Source organism: Dunckerocampus dactyliophorus, chromosome 10, assembly GCF_027744805.1.
Source record: "Dunckerocampus dactyliophorus isolate RoL2022-P2 chromosome 10, RoL_Ddac_1.1, whole genome shotgun sequence".
NCBI classification, from domain to species: domain Eukaryota; kingdom Metazoa; phylum Chordata; class Actinopteri; order Syngnathiformes; family Syngnathidae; genus Dunckerocampus; species Dunckerocampus dactyliophorus.
In genome coordinates, this window is record NC_072828.1 from 9336086 (window position 1) to 9351408 (window position 15323).

Below are 15323 nucleotides of genomic sequence, written 5' to 3' on the forward strand. Positions count from 1 at the left end.
ACTTATATTTCTTTGTAGAAAGGCTCTTAATGAAAGTAAGTACATTTACTGGTATTCATTTCCAGCGCAGCCTTGACACATCCAATATGGCGGAGACGTTGACGTACGGCTCGGCGCTCGATGCGGCGTCTATGGCTGTACGACTGGAGGATTTTTTTTGGTAGCGCTTTATTTAACAAAGTACGAGGACAATAGAGAGCAACGATTGTAAATGTAAATGTAAAACACTTATATGTGGAAATAATAAAAAGAAAATAAAAATAATAGAAAAAATGAATAACAACAAAAAGGGCCTATTACTAAAAAGCCATAACCTAATTGAGCCAACATTTTTTTGTCAGCATGTTATTTTTAAATTTATCTGTGGAGGAGTCCCAAAACGTTGAAATTAAGTTTGGTTATAAAAATGGTTATAAAAAACTATCCAAAGTTTTCTTTATGGATATGAAATTCCCAATGTAAAAATATGAATTGAGAAAAAACAATCCTGACGAGTGTATGATTGCCTCAGTTTGAAACTACAGTACAGTAATTCCAATGTTAAGAATGACATTCTCATCTTATCATTTGAATTTGAGTCTTAGTATGTTTAAAAAAAAAGACAAAAAGTCAAATCAGACAAACGACATGATTAAAGATTATTATTTTTACTATACTAAACTGCATCTATAATATACAAACATTGACAATAGTTTGTACATTCACTTTGTGCTTCTCCCCCAAACAGTGGTGAACTGACAACAAGTTTACATCAACTTTCTATACACAGCATCAAAAATAACTCCACAGAATAACTTCTAAATCTATCATTTACAAAGTCACCATAAATAATCAACAATATCGTCATCAGTTACACACAAAACGTGAGCTGTGTGACGCAGCTAAAGAAGCATTTTGGCAGAAGATTGTACCAGAAATGCACTCAAGTTTTAGGGTTTTTTTTTTCCTTCTTTTGCACACATACTGTATGTCATTTCATCAGCTCATGATGTCACACTTTGCTCAAAGATACTGTGCACAAACACAAAGCACTCACAACAGTAAATATCATGATAATCAAATGCAACACACACACACAGGGAAGGAAACACGACAACATCTTCTCATCCCCCATGTGGGCCCTGGTACTAGTTACACACCATGAGTGGGCCACTCCGCAGGGCTAGCTCATCAAGCCTCACGCCATCTTCCTTCATTCCTTCTTTGCTAAGTGCAAGTAGGGAAGCGTTTGCTCGTACTAAGAGCACAGCGAGGACTGACGAGGGCGGCTGCAGCTCGGCCTGAGAGTTGTGCATTGGTGGCGCAGCCTTCAAGTTGAGTACGGATTGTTCTAGAATGCAGCTCAGTGAGAAGCAGCAAATCAGAAGGTGAGCAGCAGTGGCGTTTGCTTCCTGCACTCGCGTTATTTGGTGTGCTTGATAATAATATTTCTCCTTTTGTTTAGTCTTAAGTTTGCTTGCTTTCATAAATATGGCACAAGGAAAAGTGTTTCGACAACGATGTCACATCAGCGGGACGCAATCATCTGGACTGCTGGCAGTCAATTTGTCTCTTTGTCGAGGTCGTCGGCCATGTTTTGACTTTCACATTCGAACATATTAAAGAGTTTTGGGCTACAAAGGTAAACGGAATAAACCAACTGGTTCACATGTGTTGTGCCTTGGCGGAGGCCTACACAATGAAGACAACATGACAACAAGATAGATGACGGTCAAACAAGTCATAGTGTGTGTTAGCGTGTGTGTGTGTGTGTGTGCGTGTCTGAGACGTGGTCATGTGACCCATGTGGCTTAGCATGATTGACGGCTCACTAGCGTGGACTGAGGAATGTTAGGATAGTTGATTGACGACAGCTGATGACCCATCAGCAGCACTTCTGCGGTAGCTGGGCGGGCTTGTCGCTCAGTCTGGTGGTTTTGGCACCGGGGGCTGCCGGCGCCTCCACGTCGACTCGCTCGGACATCTTGACGCAGATGATGTCCACCAGCCGCTCAAAGACCTGCCGCACGTTGATGTTCTCCTTGGCGCTAGCCTCATAGTACTCGAAGCCTGTTAGGCACAAAGATGAGAAAGACAGGATGTAAAGTTCTCCAGTCTCGGTGGTCACTGGTGGGAAGTCATGGATTGTTTTTATTCATTTATTATGGCTAACGTGTTATTAGACAAAAGTCTTTCACACCTGACAGCACATTAGTGTTAATAATGGCGTGGCATGATTGCGTATTCATTGTTTCGTCTTGACAAATATGAGACAAGACGTGGTTTAACTCGTTCAATACAGTGGAACCCATTTATGTAGACTGGCTGGCTGGCCACACCGAAATTAGCCATTGCCTGCACATTTACCTGTGATTTTGTCTAGATACATAAGGAGAATGGGTGATAATAAAGTCTTTTACAGCAGTTTCCTGACATGGTTTGTGCAGATTTTTCATTTGATCCTTGTGTTTTCATATGATATTTTATACTCTTATCTAACAGAGCTGCTGCGTCAGTTTGGTTGTATGTCTTGACCAACATGACAATAAAGCTTTCGTACACGCACAAATCTTTCTTCCGGTGGTTAACAACCTAAAAAAATAAAAAATCGAATAGGCGTATTTTGTTGCTGTGGTAAAATCCAGGCTAATGCTGCCATGCTTTTATTTTGGCGCTTACTTTGCACTGCGATAACGATGACGTTACCAATACCACAGCACATTGTCAACTCTCCCATTTTTCATAGAAATTACCCCTTTGTATCTCACATCAACCATATACCAGTCAAAAGTTTGGACTAGGGCTGTCAAATGATTAAAAAGGTTAATCCAATTAATCACAGTTTCCCACTTAATTCATCATGATTAATCACCATTTGCAACTGTGTGAAATATTCAATTTTTTACTGTATTTTATGAAAAAAAGATAAATGATGAAAGAGATAAATGACAGGACACTATTACATGTACATTTGTGTGTATTAACAGCTCCAAATGAACTGAAAATTTAACACAAGCTAAAAGACAGCACACATGTCTGAAAATCTTGTTGCCTAACACTAGTCTCTTTAACAGTAGCACAACATTTGAATCACACTTTAACTGTGTTATTATGAGCCATGAAGAGTTGCGTTCAGAAACACCAAGTAATTTAAGGTGAATTCACGTTTTAAATGTAGATGTATTTTCTGGGATTTCTGAACATTCTTAAATGCATCAAATTGTACTTCTGCAGTAAGAGTTATGTTAGTGAGTGTTAAGAATATCCACTTATTGTTTTTCTTTGTCTTTCTGTTCATTTAAACCACACATACCCGCATAATTAAGACATTACTGTGATTTTCGGAGTGTCCATAAATGCAACTCACGGCCGTCTCGTGACAATGAGGAAGTGTCATTCCAAGGAGGACTAGAGACGTGTTTTGTGAGTGGGAGATACATACAGTAAATGGTGTTGGAATTGCACTGCTGAAGATGTGCTCAGGTAAGAATAAAGTTATAAAGGGGCGTCAGACTTTGTGTGACTGTGTGGGGACACTACACTAGGCTTCCGTCCGCCGTCATGACAGAGGCTTGACATGATGCGTGTGCATTAATTGCGCTAAAGATTTTTACGTAATTAATTAAATAACCGCCGTTAACGTACTGCTTTTGACGGCCCTATTTTGGACACAGTTTTTTCAAGCAGAACAAGACATACTGTATGCAGTGATCAACATTTCCAATAAGCCTCTGTCAGATGAAAGTGTCCAGCTGATGTCCAAAGGATTATCGTTTGCTCCCACTTATTCTGCTAAGGAATTTGACACTAAAATTGACCTCTTCTACAGGAAGCCCACTACACCTGCACACATGGTACAGGATGAATCCTATAAGTAATAATGACCCCCTCTTGGACTTGGGCCCCATCAAGAATCAAGTCAGTCCCACAGCCACCAGCCTTGGCGTCATAATTGATAGTGATTTTAAACTTAATAAACAAATCAACGCCGTTGTAAAATCTTGTTTTTATAATTTTCGGCTTTTATCCAAAGTCAAATCATTTTTATCATTTCAACATTTTGAACAAGCCATGCACGCTTTTATTTGGTCACGTCTGGACTACTGTAATGCGCTTTACTCGGGAATAAACCATAAATTACTTTCTCGCTTACAGTTAGTCCAGAACTCTGCAGCACGGCTTTTAACAGGAACCAAAAAGAGGGAGCATATTACCCCAATTTTAGCCTCCCTGCACTGGTTTCCTGTGCGTTTTAGGATTGATTTTAAGATTTTATTGTTTGTTTTTAAGGCTTTGAATGGGCTGGCCCCTCAGTACATCTCGGACCTCATCCAAATCTACACTCCAGCGCGCACATTGAGGTCCGAAGGCCAGCTCCAACTGGTGGTGCCTAAGACCAGACCACACTCTCCCCCCTCATGTAAAAACGGCCCCCACAATTGAAAGCTTTAAGTCTCGTCTTAAAACCCACTTTTATTCTCTGGCTTTTAACTCGGCGTGAGTCGTGTGGTTCTCTGTGTCTTTTACTTTTTTTTTGTTTTAATTGTTTTAGTTATTTTAGTTTTTAATTCAATGTACTTATTTATTTATATTTTTTTTTACCTACTTCTTGGAATGTTTTGCTTTTTATTGTTTTTACTTCCTGTTTAAATATTTTACTGTTGTACGTTTCTTTGTTTTTATTTATTGGATTTTTAGTTTTTACTTTAGTGATTTTTACTTTTTATTTACACTTACATTTGCATTCCCTTATTTACTTATTATTAGTGGTTTTGCTAGTCTGTGCAGCACTTTGCAAACAGTGTTTATAAAATGTGCTATATAAATAAAGTGGATTGGATTGGATAAGTGTTACAGGTTGAAGTCAGACCACACTTAATAGACAAAGATTACAATTTAAACCTAAATCCACTTTTTGCACTTTGGTACAGAATACTACATCAAATAAATTTGCGAAAAAAGTCAATTTTGATATTGATAATTTGTTCGGGAACAAGAGGACGTCCAAGCATTTTAATAACTCATCTAAAGAAAAATGCGCTTTTGTTTTTAATCGCAAGGAGATTGTTATTAAAAAGGCAGATAAAGGTGGTGTTGTCGCCAACTCAACAGGGTAGACTTTTCTACATGTCTTGCCTATAACCCTACTCAGGATCTAAAATTAGAGTTACAACAGGTACTCTACGGTCCTATGATTTCCACATTTACAGAATTGCGGATGGAATTGCGAAATTGGCCAATAAAAATGGAATCTACTGTTAATATCGTGGAAATTGACATAATGTGAATGAAATGCTGTCATCGTGAGAAGAAACATTTGTGTGGGGAAGTATTTCCCCGGTGGAATCTCATCACAAACACTAGCCCCGGCGCCTCCCGAACTAATCATGTCGAAACAGCGACCAGAAACACCAGCAAAAGTTGGTGAAAAACTTGAAAACTCCTCTCTCACTGAGTGTGAATGGAAGCTAGAGGGGTTAGCTTAGTTTAGTAGAGCATTCTTGTGTGGCAGTGCGGGTGCCAGGCTTTATGAGTGTGTTTACACAGTTGTCTTTTACCGCTTGTTAATGCAAACGAGCGTTTTACGATGCCTGCTGTCGTTGTGCAAATTCTGTGTGAAATAAGGACGAGAGGCACGCCTATTCTTGCTCTCAGATGGTCTTAACCATCAACAGACATTCTCAACACACATCCGGCCATCAAAATAAGAGCGCTGTTCTCGGCATACTGTCTAATTGTGTAAACAAAATAAGGGTGTCATAATAAATATCTTACATTAATAACGCAATTGGAATTGCATTGGTGACTACGTCTTCCTAAATCACAAGCACAAGGATTACAGTTTGTTGAAGACTTTGTAGCAATGTGTGCAGAGGCTGACATCCCATTAGTAAAGTTAGCCATCCTACATCTGTTTCTGAAATCCTGGGCAAAATTGGCGAATGATGTATTGCATCAATAAATGTAAGGATTGAAGTACCGTAAAGCACCGTGTATAAACCGCACTTTTTTTCCACTGGTAAGAAGCAAAAAATCGGGGTGCGGTTTATACACGAAATTGACGAGACGCCCATTTTAGAATAGCCGCCATAAAAAAAAAAAAAAAAAAAAAAAAAAAATAGAATAGCCGTCTGTGGGTCAGACAGTTGCTTTGACTTTACCGCCCACTGCTGTACAGTTGCTGAAAATGCTTGTGTATGCAACTAACTTATCTGACGGCAGTCTGTATACATAAATGCCTTAATAACTCACCTGGTAGACCAGTTACATCATGCAAAGATAGCCTTACATGATCTGTTTCTAAGTACAGCCATCCCTCTTTTATCGCTGTTAATTGGTTTCACACCGTGATAAGTGAATTTCCACCAAGTAGAATTCAACTATAATAAAAAAAATAATAATAGAGATACAACCACACACAAATAGTGTTTTGATAACAAGACATAATTAGCAAAATGACAACAAGAGAGTAAAGTTGTTTAGTGACACTTGAAAAAGTTAAAAAAATACCCCACGTGGCTTCCCCGTGGGACAGAAACGAGCTCCGAACTAACCGCATTGCTTGTATGTTTTAAAAACAAAATGTCACTGTGGTAAAAAAGTCACATTTTGGAGTCCGAACACCAGAAGCTAGGCGGATAACACTAGCTAGCTAAACAGAGATGCAAGAATAGTCGACCGAAGATAGGTTTGGTAAGGGAGTCATCAAACACGCCGGCATTGATTGGCGTAGCCTATGTCAAGCTCAATACGAGACACGTCATTTTGCTGGCAACCCTACGTGACACAGCAGACATGTAGGATGTGCCGCCGCACATCACTCAGTTTTTGTGATCGGCTTTGAAAGGCGTTTATCAGCATACGCAGATCACGTGTTTTTTTTAAAGAAATCAGACAATATTGGTCGGTGGCCAATCGATCGGAGCATCCCTAATATTTTTGTTTTTGAAGATAAAATATTTAGACAAGTAAAAAGTTGGGCTATGAATGCTATATCATTGGCAGACCTCTACCAAAGGGGATCAAATGGGAGCAGGACTTCTGTCTTTAATAAGGAGAATAAGTTCCTTAAATACATAAGGTGGGGCCAGTATATATATGTTTGTTTTGGTCTGGGTCAGAGACAGAATTACACAAATTTGTTAATACACTAGGTCCCCAACTTACGAACACCCGACTAGCGAACATTCGCGGATACGAACACAAGCCGACTGGTCTATATTTTATTTTATTTTGCCTTGTAGTCGCTCCATCAGTATTTCTACTGCTACTTTACATGCTTGACCAGTAGAGGGCACTGTGACATTGCTAATGGGACCAACAGAGGCAGCGTTAGAGCTAATGGGACCAACACAGGAAGAGTTAGACACTGGGGAGATAAACCTAAATGGAAAGCTAAATTATACAACCCGAACAGAGCGTGTGATTAAAGTTTATGAAGAGTTAATAAGCCTGCTTAATTCTACACCAACCACAGAACACTACCTCTTTTAGAAGAGTCTAACGACGATGACGATTTGTACTTTTTTTCAATATCTCCTCCTCCTCCACCACAAGCAACGACGTATGCTCGGCCACTCCTCTTCAAAAGGTAAATAACATTTATCATTACGTATTATTATATCACTTTTTATTATTGTTGTTTTCATTAATTATCCTTGTTTAATATTACTACTGCATCCAAACTCATATTTACATACATACACATATACTGTATATGTATACACGTACATGTAGTACCTATATCATTGGTAATATTACCTTTCCCCCTACTTAAGAACAATTCGACATAAGAACGATCGTGGAACCAATTGTGTTCGTAAATTGGGGACCTAGTGTAGTATTAATCCAAATACCAGACTTTACCTGGATTACAGGGATCAACTTTTTAGACACTTTTAGACACATTTTTTTTTTAACACTCCTATTTTTAAAAACCATAAGGGCAGCTTAAATACTACTATTTTCAGAAAACCCACAGACAGAAATACTGTTGTACATGGCAAAAGCTGTCATTCAAGTTGCTGAAAGATAATATATACAATGTGGTCAACTATAAAGAGCATGTAGAATTTGTGACCAAGAGACTGATGAGGCCCAATCTGGAGAAATAGTAGCCAGATTTCAAGAAAGAGTGTACAATAAAAACACTCAAAAACGCTTGTGATCGTGTTACACATTTGAATCGGGGCTCGCTGCTGGAAAGAGAGCCAAAATAAGGATGGCATTATTTTCAGTATCACATATTATTGAGACGGATCAGACTCTAAGACAAATATTTCCAGAGGCTCTATTTCAAAATGTGTCTGACTCTGAAAGATAAACTGTTTCATATCTACCAACCACCAGCGTCCAAACAGACATGGCTAAGGTCGGGACCAGTCGGCTCATAAATGTAACTATTGTAATCATTGCACCAATATGTGACAAACAAAGACATTTTTGGACAATCATTCACACCCAACAAATTCTGAAGAAGTCCCAAAGGAGACTGTACTTCCTGAGAAGACTGAGGAAATTTGGCATGTCCACCACAATCCTGAGTTGCTTCTACAGATGCACTATCGAAAGTGTCCTTACCGCCTCCATCACTGTTTGGTACGGTAACTGTACAACACGTGATAGGAAGGCACTCCAGCGGGTGATCAAGACCTCACAGAACATTGTTGGGGCAGCCCTCCCCTCACTGCAAGACATTTATAAAACTAGAGTCCTACGCAGAACACACAACCTCATCAAGGACAGCACACATCCACAACACTCATTATTCACACTCCTACCGTCAGGCAGACGCTACAGGAGTTTGAAGTCCAGGACCACAAGGCTGGCAAACAGCTTTTACCCACAGGCCATCAGGCTCCTCAACGAAGCACTCGCACACGCCGCACGCAACACACGCACACACTCATAGCACTTTATTTATTTATTTATTTGTATTATTTACTTGTATTAATGTCTCTTCTGTTGTTGTTGCTTAATTTATTGGTATATATGTTTATGTTTATGTGTTTATGTTTCTTATGTTCTTATTCTTTCATTTGTTTTCTTTCTTTTCTTGGGAGAATGAACAGAATAAGATTTTCATTGCATGGTATAACTGCTGTTGTACTATGCACATGACAATAAAACTCTCTTGAATCTTGAAAAGGAACTTAAAATAAACAATTTCATCATTTGCAAGACTACTGTCATGTCTTGGCTTGTTTTTTCTATATGTGCCCTGCGATTGGCTGGCGACCAGTCCAGGGTGTACCCCGCCTCTCGCCGGAAGTCAGCTGGGATAGGCTCCAGCATACCTCCATTACCCCCTTGAGGATAAGCGGCATAGAAAATGGATGGATGGATAACCCTGCCAGCCTAAGAGCGATCTAATTTATCTTATTTATGATGTATTGTGTAAAACTAAGACATGAATAACATCAAATTAAAAGCACAAAAGGAATGCCGACCCACCATCCACCAGTTCAAGTTCCAGCCAAGTTTTTCCAGAGAGATTATTACATGGCTGTTTGACGTGTGTGGTAAAAGGCAGTACGCTAGCATGAATTAACTTGAGACAAATGTGCACATTAGCACTCAATAAGTCATCAAAACTTACCTTTATGCATTCCCACATAGTATCAGCATTTGACACCAAATATGAGGTGAAAGAAAAATGGTAAAAATACAGTAGTAGTCTATCTGTGCGGCATGAGATAAAGTTAGCACACGCACAAAGGACATGCGTCAAGTGAGACGGATGTAACAGAGAGAATCCGGACACTTTTCAAAATAAAACATTGAAAAAAAATGAAATAATAGAAATTTTTTCTTTCTGTCCGGCCCTGTACCAAATGACCCACGGCCCAGTATCGGTCCGCGGCCCGGGGGTTGGGGACCACTGGAATATACCATAAACCAGACACCATACGAAAAGGAAACTGGATTAAAGATATGAAACGTGAGACCTTTTAGATTTATGAACTTCAAGCCACAAAATACCCAGTAGTGAATGAGGACATTGATTTCACTGTGTATTTATAGACTGCTTTATTCTTTTAAAATAAAATGTTTTTGTGTTTGGGGTTAACACTGCCATCTGATGGTGTTATGCCCACATAGGTGTGCTTTCCACTATGACACGCCCTCTTGCAAGTGGAGAAGTCCTATTGGCGGAACACCTGTTTTGAACTCACATAGTGTATTTTGTTTGTAAGAGAGTGCCTTGGATTTTTGCAGTTTTTGGCATTTTTTTCTTTATCAAAAGCAAGGCAAAGTGTGTCAAAATTTTGGACTGTTATTGTATGTCGACGTCGACTTAAGCGGAAATTAATGAGATGGACCACATAAGCGAGGTCGACTTGAACGAGTTCCACTGTAGCAGAAGTTTACCATGTGGTTTTAAAACAACACGTGACTCTGCCGTTTAACCTGAAGCTGTTTAAAAGACAAATATTATAATATGAGCTCAAACATGACGTGGTCAACCTGGAAACAACTTGTCCAACCACCGCTGAAGGCCAGAAATGAAATAAAAACAAATTGCTTTCTTGCTCCTCACCCAGTTGGTCTGCCAGGTGTTTTCCTTTCTCGGGCGCGACCACTCGCTCCTCGTCCATGTCACACTTGTTGCCCACCATGATGACCTGGGCGTTGTCCCACGAGTACGTCTTGATTTGAGTGGCCCTGAAAGACAAAGACGTCAAAAGCTAGGCGTCCAACACTCGCACAGAGATGCGGCCCATCACACACCAGTCCTGCACGGCGTTGAACGACTCCTCGTTGGTGATGTCATACATGAGGATGAAGCCCATGGCGCCACGGTAGTACGCCGTGGTGATGGTGCGGTACCGCTCCTGTCCCGCCGTGTCCTGGCCGCAGAAACACATAACCTCAGAGTCAGTCACACCTAATCAGAAGACAATCAGAAGCCTGTGAACACTGTGGACCACATTCGACAGGTGTAAAGAACAGGTGGACAACTCCTTCTCCTCATGGCCTTTCTAGATCATTTCTAGCTTCTATGTATCCATCACCAGCACAATCATGAGGCGCTGTCTGCATTGATGTTCAGGAAACCACGTAGGGAGCGCATACAAGCAGGTGGAGGCCACATTTGGACCATGACTCACTGTCCTCCAACACATTACATCATCAGACTTTGTTTCTGGAAGGCCGCAGGTTCAAGACCCACAACAAACTATGATAGGAGCAGAGGTGGGTAGAGTAGACGAAACTTGTACTCGAGTCAGAGTACTGTTACGGTACTTTAGAATAATATGACTCAGGTAAAAGTAAAACGTAGTCCGCCAACTAATTACTTTAGTAAGAGTAACTAACAATTCAGTGAAAAAACTACTCAAGTACTAAGTAGTAACTACAATGATGTATTCTCTAAAATCAGAGTATGATTGTCAAATAGACAATATAAAACAGGAATGTGCAAATTCAGATATTGCCCAACAATATCCCTTCAACTAATACAAATTACGTAAGGCAAATTCAGCCACAAGACGTTGTATTAAGTTCTTTGTTGTTTACACTCGGAAGAGCACAATAGGCTCAGTTGGCAGAGATTACACAGAAAAACACAAACAAAGCAGTCTGTGCATACAGTGCTTTATGTATCAGTACGTGTGTGTGTGTGTGTGTGTGTGTGTGTGTGTGTGTATACGCTTGTAAAAATGTGTGTTTTTGCATGTTCTGTCAGAAAGAATCACTCAGTGAAGTGACTTCAACAGTAGATGGCTCTCAGGGTTCTTGCAGTGAAGCTGGTGTGAGCTCTTTTTTATGACACGCTTATTTAGTTAGGATGTGGATGTTGTTTTGAAGGCCAGAAGTGTGTTGTGTGCGGCGAGAATGGGTCTTTAAGCTGTGAGCAAGAATAAAAGTGCCTCCTGAAGCCGTGGCTGCCATCCTTTATTCAGTCTGAGCTTGCAAGATGTCAGCAGTCATCCAAAGACCATCGGTTACGCTGGGATCTTTTAGCAGTCAACAGAAGTCCTGCATGACTAAAAAGTCTCTCACGGGCTGCAGACACTGGAAGGCTTGTGTGGACACTGAGCGACAGTTTCGTAATTTGAAGAAAGGAAAGGGATCCATACCTCCAGTGAGCGGATATGGGTATGGGTTCTCTGTGGGTCCGTGGAGATTTCATGTACGGTCATGTGACTGTCTGGCTCCGTTTGATTGGTGAAATGGAGTCAAACGTCACTCGTGGTTACGTTGGATTGGTGAAACAGCATGATGTGACAGCGCCTAAGGCAGGAGACTCCGCCAAACCAAAACAAACAACTCGTGCAAGCAGTAATAAACAGACCAAAATAAAAGTAGTGAGCGGAATGTAACTCAATAGAAAAGAGTAAAAGTATCATTTTTTTCTTCACAAAAATACTCAAGTAAAAGTAAAAAGTGAAGGGGGGGCAGCTGGAGAGGTTCCACAACTTAAAAGAAAAGTATAATCTCGATAAGCTTGATTTTCATAGGTATTTACAACTCAGGGACCATTACATAAAGGAGATGAAGGTAGACCCCTCCTGGGAAGCGACTGCTGTGATACGAATCATACTGTAATCGTATGGATCGTAGAATTATTTCTGAACTATACAGAGCAGTGGTAGATAATAGGCACTCCACTAAGTATATAAAAGAGAAATTGGAAATAGAATTTAAAATCAAAATTGCCAAGGAAGAGAGCTTAAGCATGTTGAAGACGCACTACATCCACCAGTCAGCAGACCTGGAGGGACTTCACCTGGAAGAATATCATATGTTTTTTTGTTACACCAGGGGTCAAGGGTAAGCTACTACATAAAATAATGCCTTGTTGGAGGGGGTGTGGAACTGTGGATGCAGATCATTCACACATCTTTTGGAAATGTGATAAGATATTGCAATTTTGGAAAATGTTGGCCGGTATACTAAAGGAAGTACTTGGATATCCGTTCCTTTTGTCTTGCATGATTATACATTTGAGGACTCCAAATGAAGAGAATGCACAGGGGAAGGACAGATATCTGGTAGAGATTCTGTTGGTAGCAGGCAAAAAGGCCATTACAAGGACATGGGGAAGGGAGGATGCCCCTACACAGGAACAGTGGACTGCAATAGTAGAGGAAATTTACACGATAGAAAGGCTGACGCACCGCCTACGGTTACATGAGACCCAGTTCGACGACAAATGGACTAAATAGACAATGTTTACATCCAAACAGCGACAAAACATATACTGAATACTGGAACTGAGCAACGGAAATGGAACAACGGACTTGAAATCAATCTCCCATGTTGGCACTTCATGTTTGTTTACTTTGTTTTGTATTAAAAAAAATGTCAATAGAAATTGAAATGCCAAAAAAAAGAAAAAAAAAGTAAAAAGTATGTTGCATTAAAACTACTCTGACAACAACAATTTATCCAAAAAGTTACTGAAGTAAATGCACCGGAGTAAATGCAGCTACAACTTGTTACTACCCACCTCTGTTAGGAAACTACACTGCAGCAATGCAACATCAACAGTACATCATTACCCCATTAACATGGAGTAACACTACATCAGTGTTATATAAAACCATCCGTCCATCTTCTATGCCGCTTATCCTCACTAGGGTCACGGGGGTACGCTGGGGCCTATCCCAGCTAACGTGCTACGTCAATGCTACATTAACATTACAATCAATACTACATGAGCCATCAGAGCAGAGAACGGTTTGTCAGTCCTGTCAGAGGTCAAAGGTCATAGGCACATTTCAATACAAAGGTTGTGAAAGTGTTCCTGTATTCAACAATGCCCCACCCCCTCCTCCACAGAGGCTTGTTAAAGTGATAGCTACACACTGTGACTGTGTGTGTATGTGTGAGTGAGAGAGAGAGAGAGAGCGAGAGCTACTGTCATGGCAACATCAACCATCCACCGTCCAAGCAGTGACAACATTAGCAGGATGGATGATGCTCGATGGTCATTGACATAGAACACGCGTGTTACATACATAAAGTCACACTAACAGACATCATGTCACGTGACACCTGTGTGCGTGTGCGTGCGCTCACCCATATCTGCAGTTTGATCCTCTTGTCGTTGCGGTAAACCGTCTTCACCTTGAAGTCGATGCCCACTGTGCTCACAAAGGAGTTGCTGAAGGAGTCGTCGGCGTAGCGAAACAGGAAGGACGTCTTTCCCACGCTGCTGTTGCCGATGATGAGCAACTTGAACATGTAGTCAAAGTTCTGGTCTGATCCATCCCGTTGACCGTAGCGCTGGTCCGCTTTGGCCATCTGAGATTTGGTTTGAGTACAGAAAGGAATGTGGTCATCTTTTGCAAATGTTAATTTTTCTATCTGAGACTGCTTGCTATTTACTGAAATCAATAAAATACTTAATTGACGTCATTTAAGCTTGTTAGCACTGAGCTAGCTCTACTGACAGCACAAACAAGCGCTTTAGAACTTTTAATGAGCACTAGCGTACTACGTGAGCAGAAAGCTAACAAGATGGTGGCCGTGTCATGGAGCACACAGATGCTAATGTAGAGCCAACCTTAAACATCTTTCCAAGGTAGGTAGTTAGCAAAACATGCAAAGTCATTTGGGAGTGAATAAAAGAGTTGCTAGCAGTCATTGTGTGTTTTTACTAAGTGAAGTCATGGCAGTGGGACTAGCATACATGTCTACTGGACTGTACTACATCCCTAATGATGCATCTGTGTTCCTCTTACTATCACAAAGCATTCAAAATAAAAGCCTGTCACGTGTCACAGAGCGTCTGATTGGCCCACAATGCTGCATGTGACCTTCCAGTGTAGCTGATGACAGCCATGGCGTCTCCATGGCAACTGGACACCTGCTGAGGAAGACTGTGAGGTGACATCATCACCTATGGATGCTATAAGACCATTAGCATGAGCAGTATAGCGATGACCATGATGATGATGATGTTGACGAAGAGGAGGCGGTTATTAAAGGATGCAGACATGTCTCTTACCTCTGCTGGGCGTGTCCTCTCAGCTGTCTGTGAGACAACAACAGTGAGTGAGGTGTGTGTGTGGCGGGAAGCAGGCGTCGTCTGGCAGGTGCTGGGGCTCCCAAATGGCGGGAACGGTGCGCCAAAGAAGGCTCGCCTGCACGCGGACTCAAGGTGGGGCGCGGGAATGTTCGCCTCCTCCCACTGAGGCCCGGGACGCGTGCATGCGATTCCTCCTCCAATGCGCGCTCCTGTAAGCAGGTGCTCGCGCGCCGATATGAGTCATCGCATCGTGCGTGCGCGTGCGTGACGGAGCAGCTGTTTATGAAAAATGTCGAGGAGGAAGACATGTCCAGCAGCTTTTACGTGAAATCATGAAGACATGTTTGTTAAGCCCACATCATCA

At 41.1% G+C, this 15323-nt stretch overlaps 1 protein-coding gene across 1 annotated transcript; it reads right to left on the reverse strand.

Annotated features, from left to right (window-relative positions):
* Positions 1 to 628: 628 nt before the first annotated feature.
* rab3b (RAB3B, member RAS oncogene family) lies at positions 629 to 15182 on the reverse strand. The gene is made up of 5 exons (XM_054789624.1): positions 14939 to 15182; positions 14008 to 14232; positions 10711 to 10829; positions 10520 to 10644; positions 629 to 2049 (listed from the first exon to the last, which is right to left on the reverse strand). Exons 2-5 carry the CDS (start codon positions 14230 to 14232, stop codon positions 1865 to 1867), a joined length of 654 nt encoding a protein of 217 aa, XP_054645599.1. The 5' UTR covers positions 14939 to 15182; the 3' UTR covers positions 629 to 1864.
* Between the last annotated feature and the right edge of the window lie 141 nt (positions 15183 to 15323).

What these genes read in the sequence shown, in the direction of transcription:
- rab3b (XM_054789624.1), bottom strand. Translation starts at nt 14,232, where the DNA reads ATGGCCAAAGCGGACCAGCGCTACGGTCAACGGGATGGATCAGACCAG. An exon ending in GGATCAAACTGCAGATATGG is followed by an intron (nt 10,830 to 14,007) that starts GTGAGCGCACGC and finishes TTCTGCGGCCAG; the next exon opens with GACACGGCGGGACAGGAGCG. An exon ending in TTCAACGCCGTGCAGGACTG is followed by an intron (nt 10,645 to 10,710) that starts GTGTGTGATGGG and finishes TTTGTCTTTCAG; the next exon opens with GGCCACTCAAATCAAGACGT.